The sequence below is a fragment of the Somniosus microcephalus genome, chromosome 10 (genome assembly GCF_052327205.1).
Source record: "Somniosus microcephalus isolate GS21.2 chromosome 10, FLI_Smic_1.0, whole genome shotgun sequence".
NCBI lineage: Eukaryota > Metazoa > Chordata > Chondrichthyes > Squaliformes > Somniosidae > Somniosus > Somniosus microcephalus.
In genome coordinates this window covers 180899546-180916263 of record NC_140996.1, presented here as the reverse complement: position 1 = coordinate 180916263, position 16718 = coordinate 180899546, and the positions used below count along the sequence as shown (strand labels likewise).

Below are 16718 nucleotides of genomic sequence, written 5' to 3'. Positions count from 1 at the left end.
TACTGTTAAAATAGTTCCTACGTAGCAATTTAAATGTAGAGTGAAAAGAGTTTGGTAGTAATTGGAAATATATCAGCCCAAATTACTGGAGAGAAATATGCTTTCAAGTAGGTTTGATATGCTACCTCTTTTACTAACTAGTTGAAATACATTCTGTTGCCAAGGACGTGCATCAGTTGACACATTGTCACACTGAGGAATGTATTTAAATTACCACTGAGCCCCATTCACACAATTAAATTAGTGCAGTAAAAGGAATAATCGGAGACATTCATATTGAATATAAAGCACTAGAGAAAAATATTACCCACGCTGTGAAGAAGCCCTGAAAATTAGTTAAATCTCATCATTTTAATTTATCATTGTTTTTTAGTTGGTATCCTTAGTAGTGTTTCTATTCATATTGACTATCCCTTTACATATATATCCTACAGTATGCTTAATGTTTCACCCAAAGATGTCAATAATTTAACGTTCATGCGAATGGGTCTTTAAAACCCATGCCCTGTAAATGTTACTAACTGGCCTATCGAGATGATTTTTATCTATTTGGATTTTAAAATGAAAACAACTATCCAGTCTTGTCAGGAAAAACCCAATTTAAAGGCATTTATTATTAATAGCAATAGAAAAGTGCAGGAGCATAGTTCTTTGTTACGTACAGACTTAACAGATTCACATTCATGCAAAAGCAAAAATCTTCTCATGTATTTTAGTTATTAATTATGTATAATATTCCAATTCGCTAAGAATGTGAAGATTATAATATGTATGTGATGAGAATTTCTGAAATATTCTTATTTGATAAAACTGGACAATTAGAGAGGCAAGACAGGAGAGACTATTTGGCCCGTCTTGCCTGCAGTGAAATTAGGCCCTCTCAATGGCTGATTCTCCTGTTTTCTTCCTAAATTAATCCCATTTTCCTGCTTTCTCTCCTTGTCCTGTTATGTTCTTCTTCTTTAAGTAATTATCTGCTCCCCCGGGTGGGGGGGGAGAGTTAAAATTTGTGTGAAAAGTTTTTTTCCCCTTTATACAACTGGTTCTTATCTTGAGATCTTGGCTTTGTGTCTTCAATTTACATACCAATGGAAATAATTTATCAGATTTACTCTGTCTATTCTTTTTATCATTTTGAACATCTCTATCGAATCCCCCCTGAATCTCTCAGACCACGGGAATACAGGACTAGTTCCTCCAGTCTTATCTTGCCTTGTAATTCCAATCACTTATTACTTGTGTTGCATTTTCCCCAGGACTATTATATTGTTCCTATAATGAAGAACACAAAAGTAAACACAGCATTCATGATGTGGCCCAATCTTCTAGTACATTCTGTATAGTTATCACCAATATTCATGATAGTTTTTCAGAATTGTATGATCAAATCCAGATAACACTGAATGGGGTAAATTTTACAACTTAGTCTTTCTGGCACAGAGCTTCATGTGATGAGGCCTCTGTCAGTACCACTTTGTAACCAGCCACCAGAGATGTGTGAAAGTAGCTCTGTCTTTCTTATCTCCCTCATCTTCCTTTCTGTGCGGAAGTGTCTGGCTTCCACTCAGCTGTTCCCCTGATGGCACAGCCAAAACTAGGATCTCAGGGTGAGGGAAATTGTGTACACAACTGCACCCTGGCATGGTGGCATAGTGGTTAGCACTGTTGCCTCACAGCGCCAGGGACCCGGGTTCAAATCCGGCCTCGGGTGACTGTCTGTGTGGAGTTTGCACATTCTCCCCGTGTTTGCGTGGGTTTCCTCCGGGTGCTCCAGTTTCCTCCCACAGTCCAAAGATGTGCGGGTTAGGTTGATTGGCCATGATAAAAAAAATTGGCCCTTAGTGTTAGGGGGGATTAAATACGCGGGGTTACGGGGATAGGGCTTGGGTGGGATGGCTGTCGGTGTAGGGACCGGGTGCTAGGGTTTGGATGATCAGCCATGATCTCGTTGAATGGCGGAGCAGGCTCGAAGGGCCGAATGGCCTACTCCTGCTCCTATCTTCTATGTTTCTATAGTGCCATGACACTCTCCATTGGAGAATCAACACATTGTGCACAGAACAGCTTAGGTGCACAGACTGGCTTATTAATCTTTTGTGGCCTATGTGGCAGCTTTTAATCACATTAAATAGCTTATCTATTTTGTAGCAATGTAATAGCAGAGTGATTTGGAATGAGAGAGTGGTGGTATCTGAGTTTACCTTTTGTGGTCCCCACACCAGTATATTCCCAGTTCTGTCACTGGAGGGAAGTGTTGCGTACAGACTGCTGTTGCTTCACATAGGAAAAGGGGAAATTAGCAGGACAGTCATCACCTGTCTGCTCTCATCATTTGCAAGTATCTGGTTCATAGCTGCATCAGCAGATACCAGAGAATAGTTCACCTGTTCCATTCCTCGGACACAGTTGCTACACGAGCCACAGCAACCAGGGAAGAAGAAGGAAATAGAGAGCAGTCTTATCCTAACTAAAATAGTTTAATGTCTTTTCAGCAAGTACTCTTTATAAAATGGGAAATTGGATTAGAGTAGATAGCTCCAATGTGGATCTAGCAGTGGCGCAGTCCCTCAGCTGTGTTGAAATTTTTATGATTCTATAATCAAACCTTTTCTCCTTCAGTACAGTTGTTTATAATATATTCCACAGTAACTAATAGCATATCAGAAATGTGTACATTGATTAATATACAATCTCTTTCTGGTGTTCATTTAAGCAACCTGGCTATGAAAGACAGCTCCACATGATACAGATTGTTGGATCCTCTGAGAACGACTACATTTATGTTGATTTTAGCCACATTGATTATGACATAAAATGGGAATTTCCTCGAGAAAACTTGGAACTGGGTAAGTAACCTGTTCCAAAGTTTAATACAAAATAAATACTTCCACTAAAGTAGCATGAATGGGCCTAAAGTGAGAAAATAAGACAGGCTGCCCAGCTCCAGAGCATTTTTTAAATATTTAATGTATTTAAAGTGACACAATCCTGTTTTCCATATTTTTACTGAAAGTGTACATTTAAAAGAAATAACTCACCTTATCTTTCAAAACTATTAGTTATTTGAAAACATTAACAAGACCATGTGAGAATTCAGTGCTATCTTTTTTGCTCAAAGTAATCTCATAGCATTGATTATCACGACTAACAGCTTCTGCTGTTGAACCTGCACAGCAGAATAGATAAAGGTTGGATACATGAGTTTGAGCAATGCAGGTCTGTATTTGACATTTCTTAATCTGAAAATGGTTTCTAAGAAAAAGAGGAAGAACAATGAACCATCCCAATAATTCATAAATATTATTGTGTCTTTGAGAAAGTGTTTACCTTTAAAACTAAACTCGGCATCATCTAAAAATAAAAACACAAAATGCTGGACATGTACAGCAGATCAATCAGCAGCTGCAAAGAGAAAAGGCAGGTCATGACATTTTAGGTGTTTATCTAATTGGCATTCAAAAATACAATCCCAATTTATTTTATTGTTTCATTTTTACAATCCACAATAAGGTAAAATTCCTTATTTGATACCATTGTTCAGTATATGTAAAAACCGTAGAGAAATTTGGTACAGTTCTTAGTTAATTGTGCCCTACAGGGAATGTACTTGGCTCTGGTGCATTTGGAAAAGTAATGGAAGGCACAGCATATGGAATTAGTAAAGCAGATGTCCCTGTCCAAGTAGCTGTGAAGATGTTGAAGGGTATGTGCAATTTATGCCACACTGTTCTAAGTAGAATGTTTATGTTCAATATTGTACAAATATTGGACTCACACTCAGGTAACCATGCAAATATAAATGATGTCATTTTTCTAAATATTGATAAAATTGCGTATTCACCAGAATGAATAATGCATGTTAATTTATTAAATGATTGTAATTTGGTTCATATTTGTCAGTTTAAATAAAACAAAGAAGTAAAAACTACAACTCACAGTGACCATTGCTAATAGCATTTTGCTAGTTCCAAGTTTTTTGTTGTTGTTCTTGTACCTTATTTTTGGAATATTATTTAGTTCAACAGAATTAGCCTTGCCAATATGTTTTTATAGACAGTTATGTTTAAACTTGAATGGGTCCAGCCACTTTTAAATGCATTTCATTCAACATAGCAGCTCTAATTTTAGCAGGTACTCGGAAGAAGCCATGAAAGAAAGACCATTTAAATAAAATATTAAAAAGATTGTGATTTATTTTCCTACATTACAGATTAGGTAATTATAATGAGCCAATCTAAAGCTTGAATAAATATGTCCAACTGGTTGGACAGGCAGGTAATAATGGAAGATAAGAAGCCTCACTTCTTCTGAGTTCGGTCCTTTTGTGGGGCACCTTTCTATAGATTTAGCTGTTGGAATCTTAGAAAAGACTTTTGCTTAGATCAGAGCTAATGGTGAAGGTAGATGTGGAGTAAACAGCAAGGTCATGTAGGCACCAAAGCAGCAAGGACCATATTAGACCAATATGAAAGATACCAACACTATATAACCATCTTAACACCTACCAATTGATAGCTTGGAAGAGGGGATATCTAAACACACAAACACACACTTAAATCTTATCAATGCCATTGATGTCTTCATTTGGAAGTCACCAGTAACATTTTTGGGAGATTCTGGAATCTGTCCACCTAGAGCAAAAGGTTGGTCCTACTCCAGACACAGAAACATCCTAATAGGATGACTATCAATTCATACGTGCTCAACTGTACATTTTTTCTGCAATGTAATTGCGCAGATGTAATCAGGGTGGAGCAAAATTGCTGAGACAAAAGAGGCATTACATGAAGATCAGAGGGCAGAAATTCTAAATCAGTGGGCTTCAGGCAAATAGAGGTCCCAAAAATTTAACACCTGAGTTGAAGCCTTGGATATTTGACTCTGAAGATTGGAATCCCTCTGTGCTGTATTTTAACATACTGGTTAACATGTCAGTGTTAAAGACCTGTGTGCACCATCTTAAGAAATGTGTTAACCCATTTAAAGTAAACAGATGAATTACTTTAATAAAGTAGCACACACAGGAATTTCAGAATAATATGATAGCCAGTATGCTAAAAGCAATTTCAACTCATTAGTGTCACTCTTGTCAATTACCTGAGAAGGTGCATTCATTGACAGAATTACTGTCTGATGGCAAATCTTCTGTCTTGAGTCATCCATGTCTTATTCCTAGAGGCAGTTTCCAAACTGAATAAGCATCTTGAAAATCTAATTTATCTGCCTAGAAATTCAGGCGCGCCCATTCTTGGTGCCCCTACTATTGAACAATAGTATGCAAAGGGCCTAACGCCTGCTTCATGCATGGGTAAAGGATGCTTCTTGTTTTTCCTTACCCACTATGTGGGGCATCGCACTTCTGGACGGAACTGTGTGCGTGCTTCCTGCCCGCCACGTTGGGGCCTTAGGCGTCAGTGCAGCGCACGAAAAATGGGATGCAATTTCTAGGCCATCTTATCCAAATTAAAGGCAAGTTGGATACTAAGCTGGATAAGGCAAAGGCCACTGAGATGTTCAGATACTTATGGGGGTAAAATCGGAGGCCACTAGAAACTGTGGTTTCAAGTATGGCTTATTCTTTATTTCTTTAATGGTATAGTGAGATTGAAATATACACAAGGCGATGCCTCTTTACCTGTTTAATATCAAGGATAACTAGCAATGTAATATATTCCGTTTAATAATTTAGTAACTTTGTAAAGGAGTACAAGGTAAAAAAAACCTAGATGTGATTTAAAATTTTGATTTGCATTATCAAGTTCAAATCCCACCATTGCAGATTTTGAAGTCAGTTTTAAAAATCTGCAAATAAAAAGCTGGTATCATTAAAAGTGACCAGGAAGCTGTTGGATTGTCCTAAAAACCCAACTGGTTCATTAACGTCTTTTAGGGAAGGAAACCTGCCGTCCTTACCCGGTCTGGCCTATATGTAACTTCAATCCCATACCACTGTGTTTGACTCTTAACTGCCCTCTGAAGTGACCTAGCAAGCCCTTTAGTTCACTTTCTCAGGGCAACTGGGGACGGGCAATAAATGCTGGCCAGCATATCCCAAGAATAAATTTTTAAGAAGAAACTAGTTGCACAGATATTTCAGCAAGTTAACAATATCAAACAGTGCCTTGAATAATAATTAAAATTAAATGAAGATGGACTCATGAATATCTTTTATTCTCCGCTTAAAAGAAAAACATGAACCTTCTGAAAAAGATGCCTTAATGTCTGAACTGAAAATGATGATTCACATGGGGCACCATGAAAACATTGTGAACCTTTTAGGAGCTTGTACTCTTTCTGGTAAGAAGCTATTCCCATAATCTTTGTTTACATATCTTCATATCCAAATCATGCTATTTACATTTGCTTACTAAATGTTTTAAATATGTGCTATTTTAGGTCCAGTATACTTAATCTTTGAATATTGTTGCTATGGAGACCTTCTTAATTACTTAAGAAATAACCGGGAGAAATTTCATAAGACATTGACAGATGTCTTTGCACACAACAACTTTAGCTTCTATCACAATCTTTACAATGATCAACAATTCAGGTAAAATATATTTTTACTGAATTAACTTCTAGTCAGTATTGTTATTTCCCAGTGTCTTTTATTATTTCTATCGTGTTTGTTATTAACAAATGTAAGCACATAGCAATAAAAATGTTTTAGTTCTATATTTAGTGTGAAATGTTATCAAACTCACCAATATATAAATCAGATATAATCAAATAATTTCAAATTTGCCTTAGATTCCTATTCACTAATACTCTGTAAGTGTTGGCACTTACCTGAGTCAGAAGGTTATAGGTTCAACTTCCATTTCAGAGCTAGCCTGATATTCCAGGCTGAGAAGGTGCTGCATTGTCAGCGGTGCTGCCTTTTGCATGTTGACTTTAAACTAAGACCCTTATACAAAAGCAAAATACTGTGGATGCTGGAAATCTGAATTAAAAACAGAAACTGCTGGAAATACTCAACAGGTCAGGCAGCAGCTGTGGAGAGAGAAACAGAACTGACGAAAGGACATCGACCTGAAACGTTCACTCTGTTTCTCTCTCCACAGATGCTGCCTGACCTGCTGAGTATTTCCAGCATTTTCTGTTTTTAAACTAAGACCATTTCTGTCTGTTCAGGTGAATGTAAAAGGTCCTATGTCACTATTTGCAATAGAGAATAGTGCCTACAATTATCCCTCAACTAATACTGCCAAGACAGATTACCTGGTCATTTATCTCATCTTTATTTGTGGGACCTTGCTGTGTGGAAATAGGCTGCTGCATTTGCCTACAGCACAACAGTTCAAAAGTAATTGATTGACTGTGAATCACTGACATATCCTCAGGACATATATAAATTCAAGTTCTTTCTTTCAGTTATCAGTAAATGTAGTTTGTATTAGCTGAAAATCATTCAGTCACTATTTATAAAGGTTTTGCAAAATGTTTTGCGATTATAGTGAAAAGGAATAATAGTGGCCATGACAATAATATACAAAGCAACCTTTGATAATTAGTGGAGCTGAAAGAATGATTTGATCCTTGCTATCACAAACAAATTGCATAATCATGCCAAGGAGCTTATTTTTTCCCAAAACATGCCCTCACTCTGAACAGAAGGGGACTGATTTTCCTATCCAGTGGGCCCCAGCATAAGCTGGACAGTGTGCATTTTGCACAGACCTGACATCAACTTGTTTGAACCCATCCATATTTTTGGGGTTCAGCGTTTTTAAATATGTTGAATGAGCACCAGCAGCACGACTACCTGGGAATTGATGCTCACAGCAAATCAGGGGAAGGCAGTTGTACACTGCTGCAGGTCGTGAAGGCCTGTAGCAGTGCAAATGCCCAGTGACATTTTGATATGTTGTCTGCTGTACGTCAGCAATCTCTACCACTCAGTTTTTTTGGTGATCTTCAGGGCAGACATCAACTTGCTGGAATCCATGGAAAATGCCACTGGAGGCATCCTGATGTCGCTACCTTGTCATATACCCCGGGAAATGAGCACGCAAAGTGCAAAAAGGACAGGAACCTGTTGTTATGGGACTCTGATCCTTTCTCTCCTTTTCTACCAATTTTCTTCACTCCCGGGTAGGCTGCTGTTCCACCATACCAGTCTCCATGATGTACCTAAACCAACTGCCAATTATTCACACACGCGACTACACTGTGAGTGTCGGTGGACAATTACACCACAGAGTTATCACAGTCAAGTGATCATGATCTCTCTCAAGGTCTACCCACACACACTTCCAGCAAGGTTTTCTGGATAGCGATCAGGAATGGGAATCCTGGCTTATTTTGTCCTCTCTGTCCCGGTCACTGAGGCCAATTATAGTGTCACAATTGCCGCCTTGCCAGAGATCTGTTAACTCAGCACAGATTGGGGATAAAACCTGGAATCTCCTTCATCTGGACGACTCAGTTACTTCCTGCCTTAACCAGCTGATGAGCTTGAGAACTTTTAAACGAATATCATCCTTATTTTCAAATTTACTGCTCAATTGTGAATTAATTACAAGCAGTAATAAATGTTTATTTTATTACCTGGTATAAAATATGTAAATATTAACTTTGTAAGAAAAAGCTTTTAAGCGGGAAGTGTATTATATTAGTATCTTTATTCCATATTTTGAACAGCTACAAAGCTAGAAATTTTCTGCAAAATGAATCTTATGTACCAATGAATGGAAATCCTGATACTGGTACCTTGTCACAAAGGGGTGATTGTGATTTACTCTTCGGCGAAGGTGAACTAACATGCTCATTAAATACAGGTAAGAAGTTTTGTATGCAGAAATCAAAACAGTTCTTGAGCAACTGGCTCTTTGGTACTGTAAGTATAAATACTGAGAAATAGAGCATATGTGATTAGTAACTCTATAGTAACTGATCTGTTGTTTATTTGAGCACATGAAAAAACCATAGTCAAGGTCAGTGCTCTGTATGCTACAAATGCAACTCGTTCATATGACGTCTCATACAGTTCAGGAGGGAGCAATCACTATTGCTCAATGTGCATGTGTGATGTTATACATTTATACTGCATATATTGGATTGCAATTCAAATATGTCAACTGACCAGGGAGAAACATCATAGGCTGGTTATTCCATGGCTGAGCAGTAGGAGAATGCACTGATATGTGAAGCAAGCTCTTAAAAGTGGTGCAGAAAATGATACCGAGAGGATACTTGGTGTAAAACAGTGACATATGCAGGTTACTTTGTGAGTAAGGAAGACCTTGTTATGGAGTCACAAGTGGAATTTGCTTTATTTACCACCAGAAATCATTTATACTCATATGTACTATACTCATCAAAGATTTACTTTTAATTATACTAAACTTTTACATGCTGAAGGCAAATATGACAACATGGAAAGTCTATTAAATATCAAAGAAGTTATTATTGGGAAAGTAATTTCCACTGATCATTTTTATTGCCTTAAAATAACAAAAATGGATTCCTGGCTACTCGGAGTATATGCTTATAGTATAATAAATTCCATTGTGAAACAATCCAAAGTTTCAACAGGGGATTCAGAGAATATTTTCTAATCTGAGGAAGTTTTACCCTAGCATTGAAAACATTTCAAAAGGTTGATACTTATTTTATAGGTACTTGTTTTTTTTTTAGAACAAATTGTCAAACTTAATAATCTAACTCTAGTCCAAATGTATGGCAAAATGTCAATAATCTGATACTGAGTATTGCTGCAACTCTTGTCTGTTCTCCAATACAAATAGCTGTGGCAATCAATATAAAGATTCCAACAAAATGTAAGGTGCAAGTTAGTATCTAGAGAGGAGCACATAAAAGATTCCATGAATGCCAGTTACTCACAATCACACAATCAATACATTTCTGGACCTTTCTTTATCTAGAAGTTAACTATCAGAATGCCAGGAGATACGAAGACGAAGATTTACACGTTCTTACATTTGACGATCTTCTCAGCTTTTCATATCAAGTTGCCAAAGGGATGGAATTCCTCACTTCACAAAGTGTAAGCTTACTTCAACAGTGTTCGGGTCAAGTATTCAAAGTTGCAGATCTGCATTACCATAGTCAATTAATCATTGATCTTTGTTAGTGTATTCACAGAGATCTGGCAGCTAGGAATGTGTTAGTGACACATGGGAAAGTAGCAAAAATATGCGATTTTGGATTGGCCAGGGACGTCATGCAAGATTCTAACTACGTCGTCAGAGGCAACGTAAGTCCATGCACACGCTTTTTTGTCCTCTCCTTACCTGACATCCACACACACTGGGAATAATTGTAACAATTGGCGACAGTGTAAACCAGACGATAGTGGATCAGCCCCGTTATACCCCCCTCGCAATTCTCCTTTCCATTTTATGTCAATGCAAAGGAAAATTGGGAGAGGTGTTTAGCGGGCGGCCGGTCCACTATCGTTCGTTTTTAACAAAAGTTAAAATTATCCCCACTCTCTTCCAGTAGCGGTTGCTGGATAGCAATCAGGAGCAGGAATCCTGATTTTCCACTCCCTAACCAATAGCAACACCTTAATCACTGTCATAGCTAACTCAGGACAGGCTGAAGTTTGAACCTTTTGAGCTTTCTGGCTTGCTTAGCTATTCACTGGCGAAATTAATAGATATATCTGGGCAAACAAATGATTTTCAACGTACAATTTTTAAAAATTCACACAAATGTTGGAAATCTGATATAAAAACAGAAAATACTGGAAATGCATTGTATTAGTAAAAGGAAATACAGGTAGACTATCCTTTATCCGAAAACCTCGGGACCAGCCGAGTTTCGGATAAAGGTGAATTTCGGAAGGTGGGTCGGCGGGGGTCGGCGGGGGACCGTGCGCACGACTTACGCTGACGCTCAGCGTAAGTCAGTCGGGGTCGGCGGGGGTCGGGGCCGGCGGTTGGTTTCCTTTTAATCTAGCATTCTGACACACTGTGAGTATATGACTTGCCCGTGGTCCTGGAGATCTGGTTTAAATGTAAAATCTTTGTGGAAGGTGGATCCTATTAGTCTTGAGCTTTGGAGTGCACGTCATGCCTGATGTGAGAAATTGACTGTCCGAGAGGCCGTGGTGCATTCAAAACTGTACGCTGATCTTGCAAATTCTTGTCCTCATCACAAACAGTGTTAGAGATGAAAAGTGATTGGAGTAACCCAGGTGACTCAGTGAGTAAATACATTTCTGCAAAGGATCTGAGATTAGTGGGGTTGCATAATCCGCAAAATTCAAAATCAGAACACCAAGTCCTGCTGGCAGTTGTCGGGGCCGGCGGGGTCCGCGGGGGGGTCGGCGGCTGGCGGGGTCGGCGGTTGTCGGGGCCGGGGGGGTCGGCAGTTGTCGGGGCTGGCGGGGTCCGCGGGGGGGTCGGTGGTTGTCGGGGCTGGCGGGGTCGGGGCCGGCGGGGTCCGCGGGGGGGTCGGCGGTTGTCGGGGCTGGCGGGGTCGGCAGTTGTCGGGGTCGGCGGGGGGTCGTGCGCACGACTTACCCTTTATCCGAACTGCCGAAACCGGAACCCTCTAAAAACCTTCGGTTTTTTCGTTCAGCGTAAGTCGTACGCACGACTTACGCTGAACGAAAAAACCTTCGGTTTTTAGAGGGTTTCGGTTTTCGGAAGTCCGGATAAAGGGTAGTCTACCTGTACAGGTTAATGTTGCTGATGTGATCCTTCAAGTTCTCAAGGTGCTAAATAAATTGCTCTTCATGTCTGCTATGCCACCTGAACTGAAGGAAGGACCTATGGTAGTCCTGAACACAATTTATTTTATTGCTCGTAGATCTCCCGCGATGTTGCCCAGAGTGAGTTTTCTGCCCCGTGACCTTTGCATATCTCTCACATTCTGTCCCTCTGACATGTCTGTCTCTGTCTCTCTCCCTTTGTTTCTCTCTTCTCTTTCTCTCCCTCTGCCTGATCTTTCTGCCTCTGCCCCAATCTTTTGCCACCCCATGGTTTGCAAGATCTTCTCACTGTTTCCGATATATTCCCTGTTCTCCTCTTTCTTCCTTTGCATTGATCGCTCTCTTATCCATGTAGCTGCCTACAGCTCTTTGTGATTTGTCTCATCTCTCACCATCCTTAAATGAGTTCTCGTCTACCTATTTAGATGGACATAAAATATCTCATGGCACTAAGAAGAGCAGACATTTTCCCCAGGATCCAATGTTCATCCCTCAGCTAACACCACCAAAAACAGATGAACTTATGATTTATCTCATTGATGTGTGTGGGACCTTGCTGTGTTCAAATTGGCCGCTGTGTTTCCTTACAGTACAACAGTGACTGCACTTCTGGCTGTGAAGTGCTATGGGACATCCTAAATATGTGAAAGGCACTATATAAATGCAAGTTCTTTCTATGTTTCTCACTATCCAACATATCTCTGATATCGTTCTCTGCTCTCTAATGTCTGCCTTCCTTTGCCCTCTTCTCTTTCTGTGTTCAAACCTCCTTCTGTCCCATGTGTCTCTGTGATGTCTTCCACCAATCTGTGTCTCCCATCATATTTTACACCCATGTGTTACTTTTTCATTCCCCATCTCTCCCTCTGCATATCGCTCTCCTATCTTTCTACATCTCTCTCTTTCCTCCATCTGTCCCCTGTCTCTCTTTCTCTCATTTCTCCCTCTCCCTCTCTTTCTCTTTGAAAATTTCTTATCTATCTCTCCCCCGATCTTCTCCCCTTAAGTCTCTCTAACCCTGATCTCTCCCCTTATGTCTTTCTTTCCCCAGGTTTCCTTTTCTGGCCCCAACATGTCTCTAAAAAATTCAAGTGGCTGGCATGAGTGAAGGAGCAGGGCCTTGAAGCGGGGCAGCAGGTGGCAGATTTTATTTTTAAACACCTAGTGCTGCCAATGAACATGGCCCGGAAGTGGGGCTTGGGCAGTAAGTGAGCGTGGGGTCCAGGAGCAGGGCTTGGGAGGCTAAAACAAAGACAAGTAAAAAGTGTAGTGCAGAACCAAACCAATAGGGAGCCTAAAGCGACTCGGGATTAGTGGCTGACCCAGTACGGCAGAGGGCATGAGGGAAGCAGCGCCTAAATGACTGAGAGGCAAAGCAGCAAAAAAGGTTAATAAATTAACTAGCTTAGTTGTAAAACCTGAAAGAAATTTTATTAAATTAAATTTTAAATCAATTTTCCTGAAAAATCTGGTGAGAAATCAAAACGGCACATGGACTTGGGCAACCTGCCATAGTGTCACTAATGGTGGGAGGACTGAATAACAGGCATTACGGTGTTAATTATTAAGAACCTTCTCCGCAATCACCTGATGCTGCACAGGGCACAGGGTATCAGCACCCGAGCACATTGCTGCCCGAGAGGCCAAGGATGGCCTCGCCATGGCCAGATTTACTTCACTTGAATGTGTACACCCTGGCTGCCACATGATGCGCCAAGTTGGCACCATCCCACACCAACACCATAAAGCATCCCAACAATGCCCAAGCCATTCCTTTCACACTCATCACCATTGAGGGGGGTACCGTTATCTCACCATTCACTGCCACTCACTAAGCCACTTCCAAAGGTGCACACAAATCTGTCCATGAACGCAAAGTGTTGAAACTAAAGGTTTCAATGTTTGACACCACATTAACAGAAACTTTACATGAATATTGGATAAAACACCCAAGTGCCTACCATTGTGTGTTGTTAGTTGGTATGATTGCACTAGGGTGAGGGTGAGGAGTGGCTAGTGAGATGGGGATGTGATAATATAGATAGAGAGGGATGGGTGGAGGTGCAAGGTAAGTTGGTGTGAGTAAGGATGTGCAGGAGTAGGGTAGGTACTGAGATCATTGAAACGTTTGCGGCACTGCACCCAGGTCCTCCTGACCACATCCCTGTTGGTGACCTCCCCTGCAATGTGCAACCAAGCTGTGTCGGTCTCCTGGGGAGGTCTCTTCCACCCATGGGAAGGGAAGAGGACCTCCCTGTGTGCTATGACTCCCTCCATAAGCATATGGCGGGTGTCATGGGAGCACCTGGGTACAGCTGTGCTCCTCTGTGCAGTCATTGTCAGTGTTTGCAGCACCTCAATGCTGTAGAACACTGACAGCACAAATGTCAAAAGAAAGTTGTACATGGTCCCTTTAAGGAAACCGGCTGATGATGTGTCATCTAATGAGGTCACCAGACCCGTTTCCTATAATTGGCCGGGACACGCGCTGGGCGGGCTTAACAAGCCCAATCTCGGGAAAATTAATTCCGAGGCCGGGATGGAGACAGCAGCGGAGTCAGGACCCACTGCCGACGTCGCCCACCACAGACTCGTCGAGGTTTGTAAAATCCAGCCCCCGATTCAGATCTCCTCTAAGTCTCCATCTCTCCAGGAAGTACAAGCTCAAGACATTAAGTCAATTTTCATAGCTCAGTGTCCTCAGTCCAGGGTTCATCCTTGTTGCCCTTCTCTTTTGCCACAATATTCTACCTGAGGGGGGGGGGGAGTGGTGGTGGGGGTGGGTGCGGAGAGGGTCAAAATCTAGACACAGTACTCCAATGGTGGCTTTCCAAAATCTGATATAACTCTGTTATTGTGGTCCTAGTTTTATCATGAATTTTCTTGGCAATACAGCCCAAGGTTCAGATTGCTTTGGCTGCAGCTCCCTGAAAATAGATTGCCACTCATTATCTTAGTCAGGGAATGGGGGACAACATAAAGCAATCTACAAACTAGTTTCAACAAGTGGAGCCCTCCAATTTGAGAATTCTGAGCATTATTGAGGTGATACAGCCTTTTTCACTTCTTAAACTCAACCCAAGGTACAGCTTAACCTGGTTTACTGCTTCTCCCAGACAACACCACCCGTTTGTAGCAGGTACTTTGGCCTAGAAATTCAGTTGGTTGCGCCAGCAGTTAGCGCCTTAAGAGAAGTGAATTTCGGGCGCTATGCGTGTAGCGCCCGGGCGCAGTGCAGTTTGCGCCTCGCCCCAAATTAAGTTGACCCTTAGCGCCGGCGGAAAGTTTAGCGCCCGCCCGGCTGCGCGCGCAGAAAATGACGTCACATCCTCGTGCAACGCCCTTTGCGCGCCCCGATTCCAAACTTCAGTCGGACCGCCCCATTGTGCGGCTGGCGGCCAGAGCGTTTGTAAAATGGAACGCAACACAGCCGACGCGGGCCCCGGGGAGCGCAAATTAAAGGGCACGTACCCTGCAGTATAAAGGGCAGCCATTTTGCAGCAAACACTCTTGTGCAACGGATTTCTGGACACACAACAAGGAGGAGAGCTAACTGGTTTCGTGCAGCAATAGCTCAGGTATTTTTGGACTCAGGCCAAAGCGCTGCAAGTGCCCTGTTGGAAATTTGACTGTTTGCCAGCATTTGATGGGGGTTGCATGGGGTGCCAACGCGGAGTTTCAGCGCCATGTGCGTAGGGCTCGCAGATGCGGGGTCAGAGGGGCAGCCCTGGCTAGAGGCAGAGGGGGCAACAGGCTGATGCGCTATCAATTACTCATAAAAGACTGAGAGAAGAGTAACTAAAGGCTTTTATTAACAACAGAATGGAGGTCTGCCTCGCGTGGTCGACCGGTCCATGATACTAAGGGCTGGGGAGCAGTCACCTTTATACTAGGACCTGTGGGAGGAGTCAGCCGAGGCATGTCCAGGCATGTACACAGTGGAATACAAACAGGACAAACAGGAATACAAACAGTGGTTTACCACATTCACCCCTTGTTTAAAATTGAGTCCGGCGGGGTGAAGTGTATTAAAAGTTAGTGTATTGGAGTCTCTCCGGAGGTCTTGTCTGCCGCTGTGATCTGCGTGGCGACGGCAGGGGTAGTGAAGTTTCCGGCGTCGAGTCCAGCGTAGGCTGTGGCACAGGCGTGTCGTCCTCGTAGATGTCGAGCGGGTCGCGGGGCCCAGGCCTGCCGTCTGCTGGGGCTGGATATCGGATCGTGGGGGGGGGTGGTAGTGGGTAGTGGGTTACTGCGGCCCCCGAGGGTGCAAGGTCTCTTATGGAGACTGTGTCCTCCCGCCCGTCCGGGTATGCGATGTAAGCATACTGGGGGTTGGCGTGGAGGAGGTCGACCCTCTCGACCAGGGGGTCCGTTTTATGGGTCCTCACGTGTCTTCTCAGTAGGACCGGCCCTGGGGACGTCAGCCATGGCGGTAGCGATGTCCCCGATGTGGACTTCCTTGGGAAGACAAACATTTTCTCATGAGGGGTGGCGTTAGTGGCAGTGCAGATCAGTGACCGAATAGAGTGGAGCGCATCGGGGAGCACATCCTGCCAGCGGGAGGTTGGAAGGCCCCTAGACTTTAAGGCTAGCAGGACGGCCTTCCAAACTGTCGCATTTTCTCTTTCCACCTGTCCGTTCCCCCGGGGGTTGTAACTGGTGGTCCTGCTTGTGGCAATACCCCTAGTTAGCAGGTACTGACGGAGTTCGTCGCTCATAAACGATGAGCCCCGGTCGCTATGGATATAGCTGGGGAAGCCGAACAGGGTGAAGAGGTTGTTCAGACATTTAATGACCGTGGCACTGGTCATGTCCGGGCAGGGGAAGGCGAACGGGAAACGGGAGTACTCATCAATAATATTGAGGAAGTACACATTGCGGTCGGAGGAGGGGAGAGGCCCTTTAAAATCGACGCTCAGGCGCTCGAAGGGGCGAGTGGCTTTTATCAGGTGGGCCGTGTCTGGTCTATAAAAGTGCGGTTTGCACTCAGCGCAGACTTGGCAGTTCCTGGTCATGGTCCTGACCTCCTCAATAG

At 42.5% G+C, this 16718-nt stretch overlaps 1 protein-coding gene across 1 annotated transcript in view; it reads left to right on the top strand.

The window, feature by feature from the left end:
* Positions 1-16718, top strand: part of LOC147111900 (receptor-type tyrosine-protein kinase FLT3-like) — a 94510-nt gene that overhangs the window by 61821 nt on the left and 15971 nt on the right. Inside the window, exons 12-18 of the mRNA XM_085999284.1 lie at positions 2714-2846; positions 3599-3703; positions 6187-6297; positions 6397-6550; positions 8644-8780; positions 9888-10009; positions 10097-10219. Coding sequence (XP_085855410.1) covers positions 2714-2846; positions 3599-3703; positions 6187-6297; positions 6397-6550; positions 8644-8780; positions 9888-10009; positions 10097-10219 — 885 coding nt within the window. The remainder of the gene's footprint in view (positions 1-2713; positions 2847-3598; positions 3704-6186; positions 6298-6396; positions 6551-8643; positions 8781-9887; positions 10010-10096; positions 10220-16718) is intronic.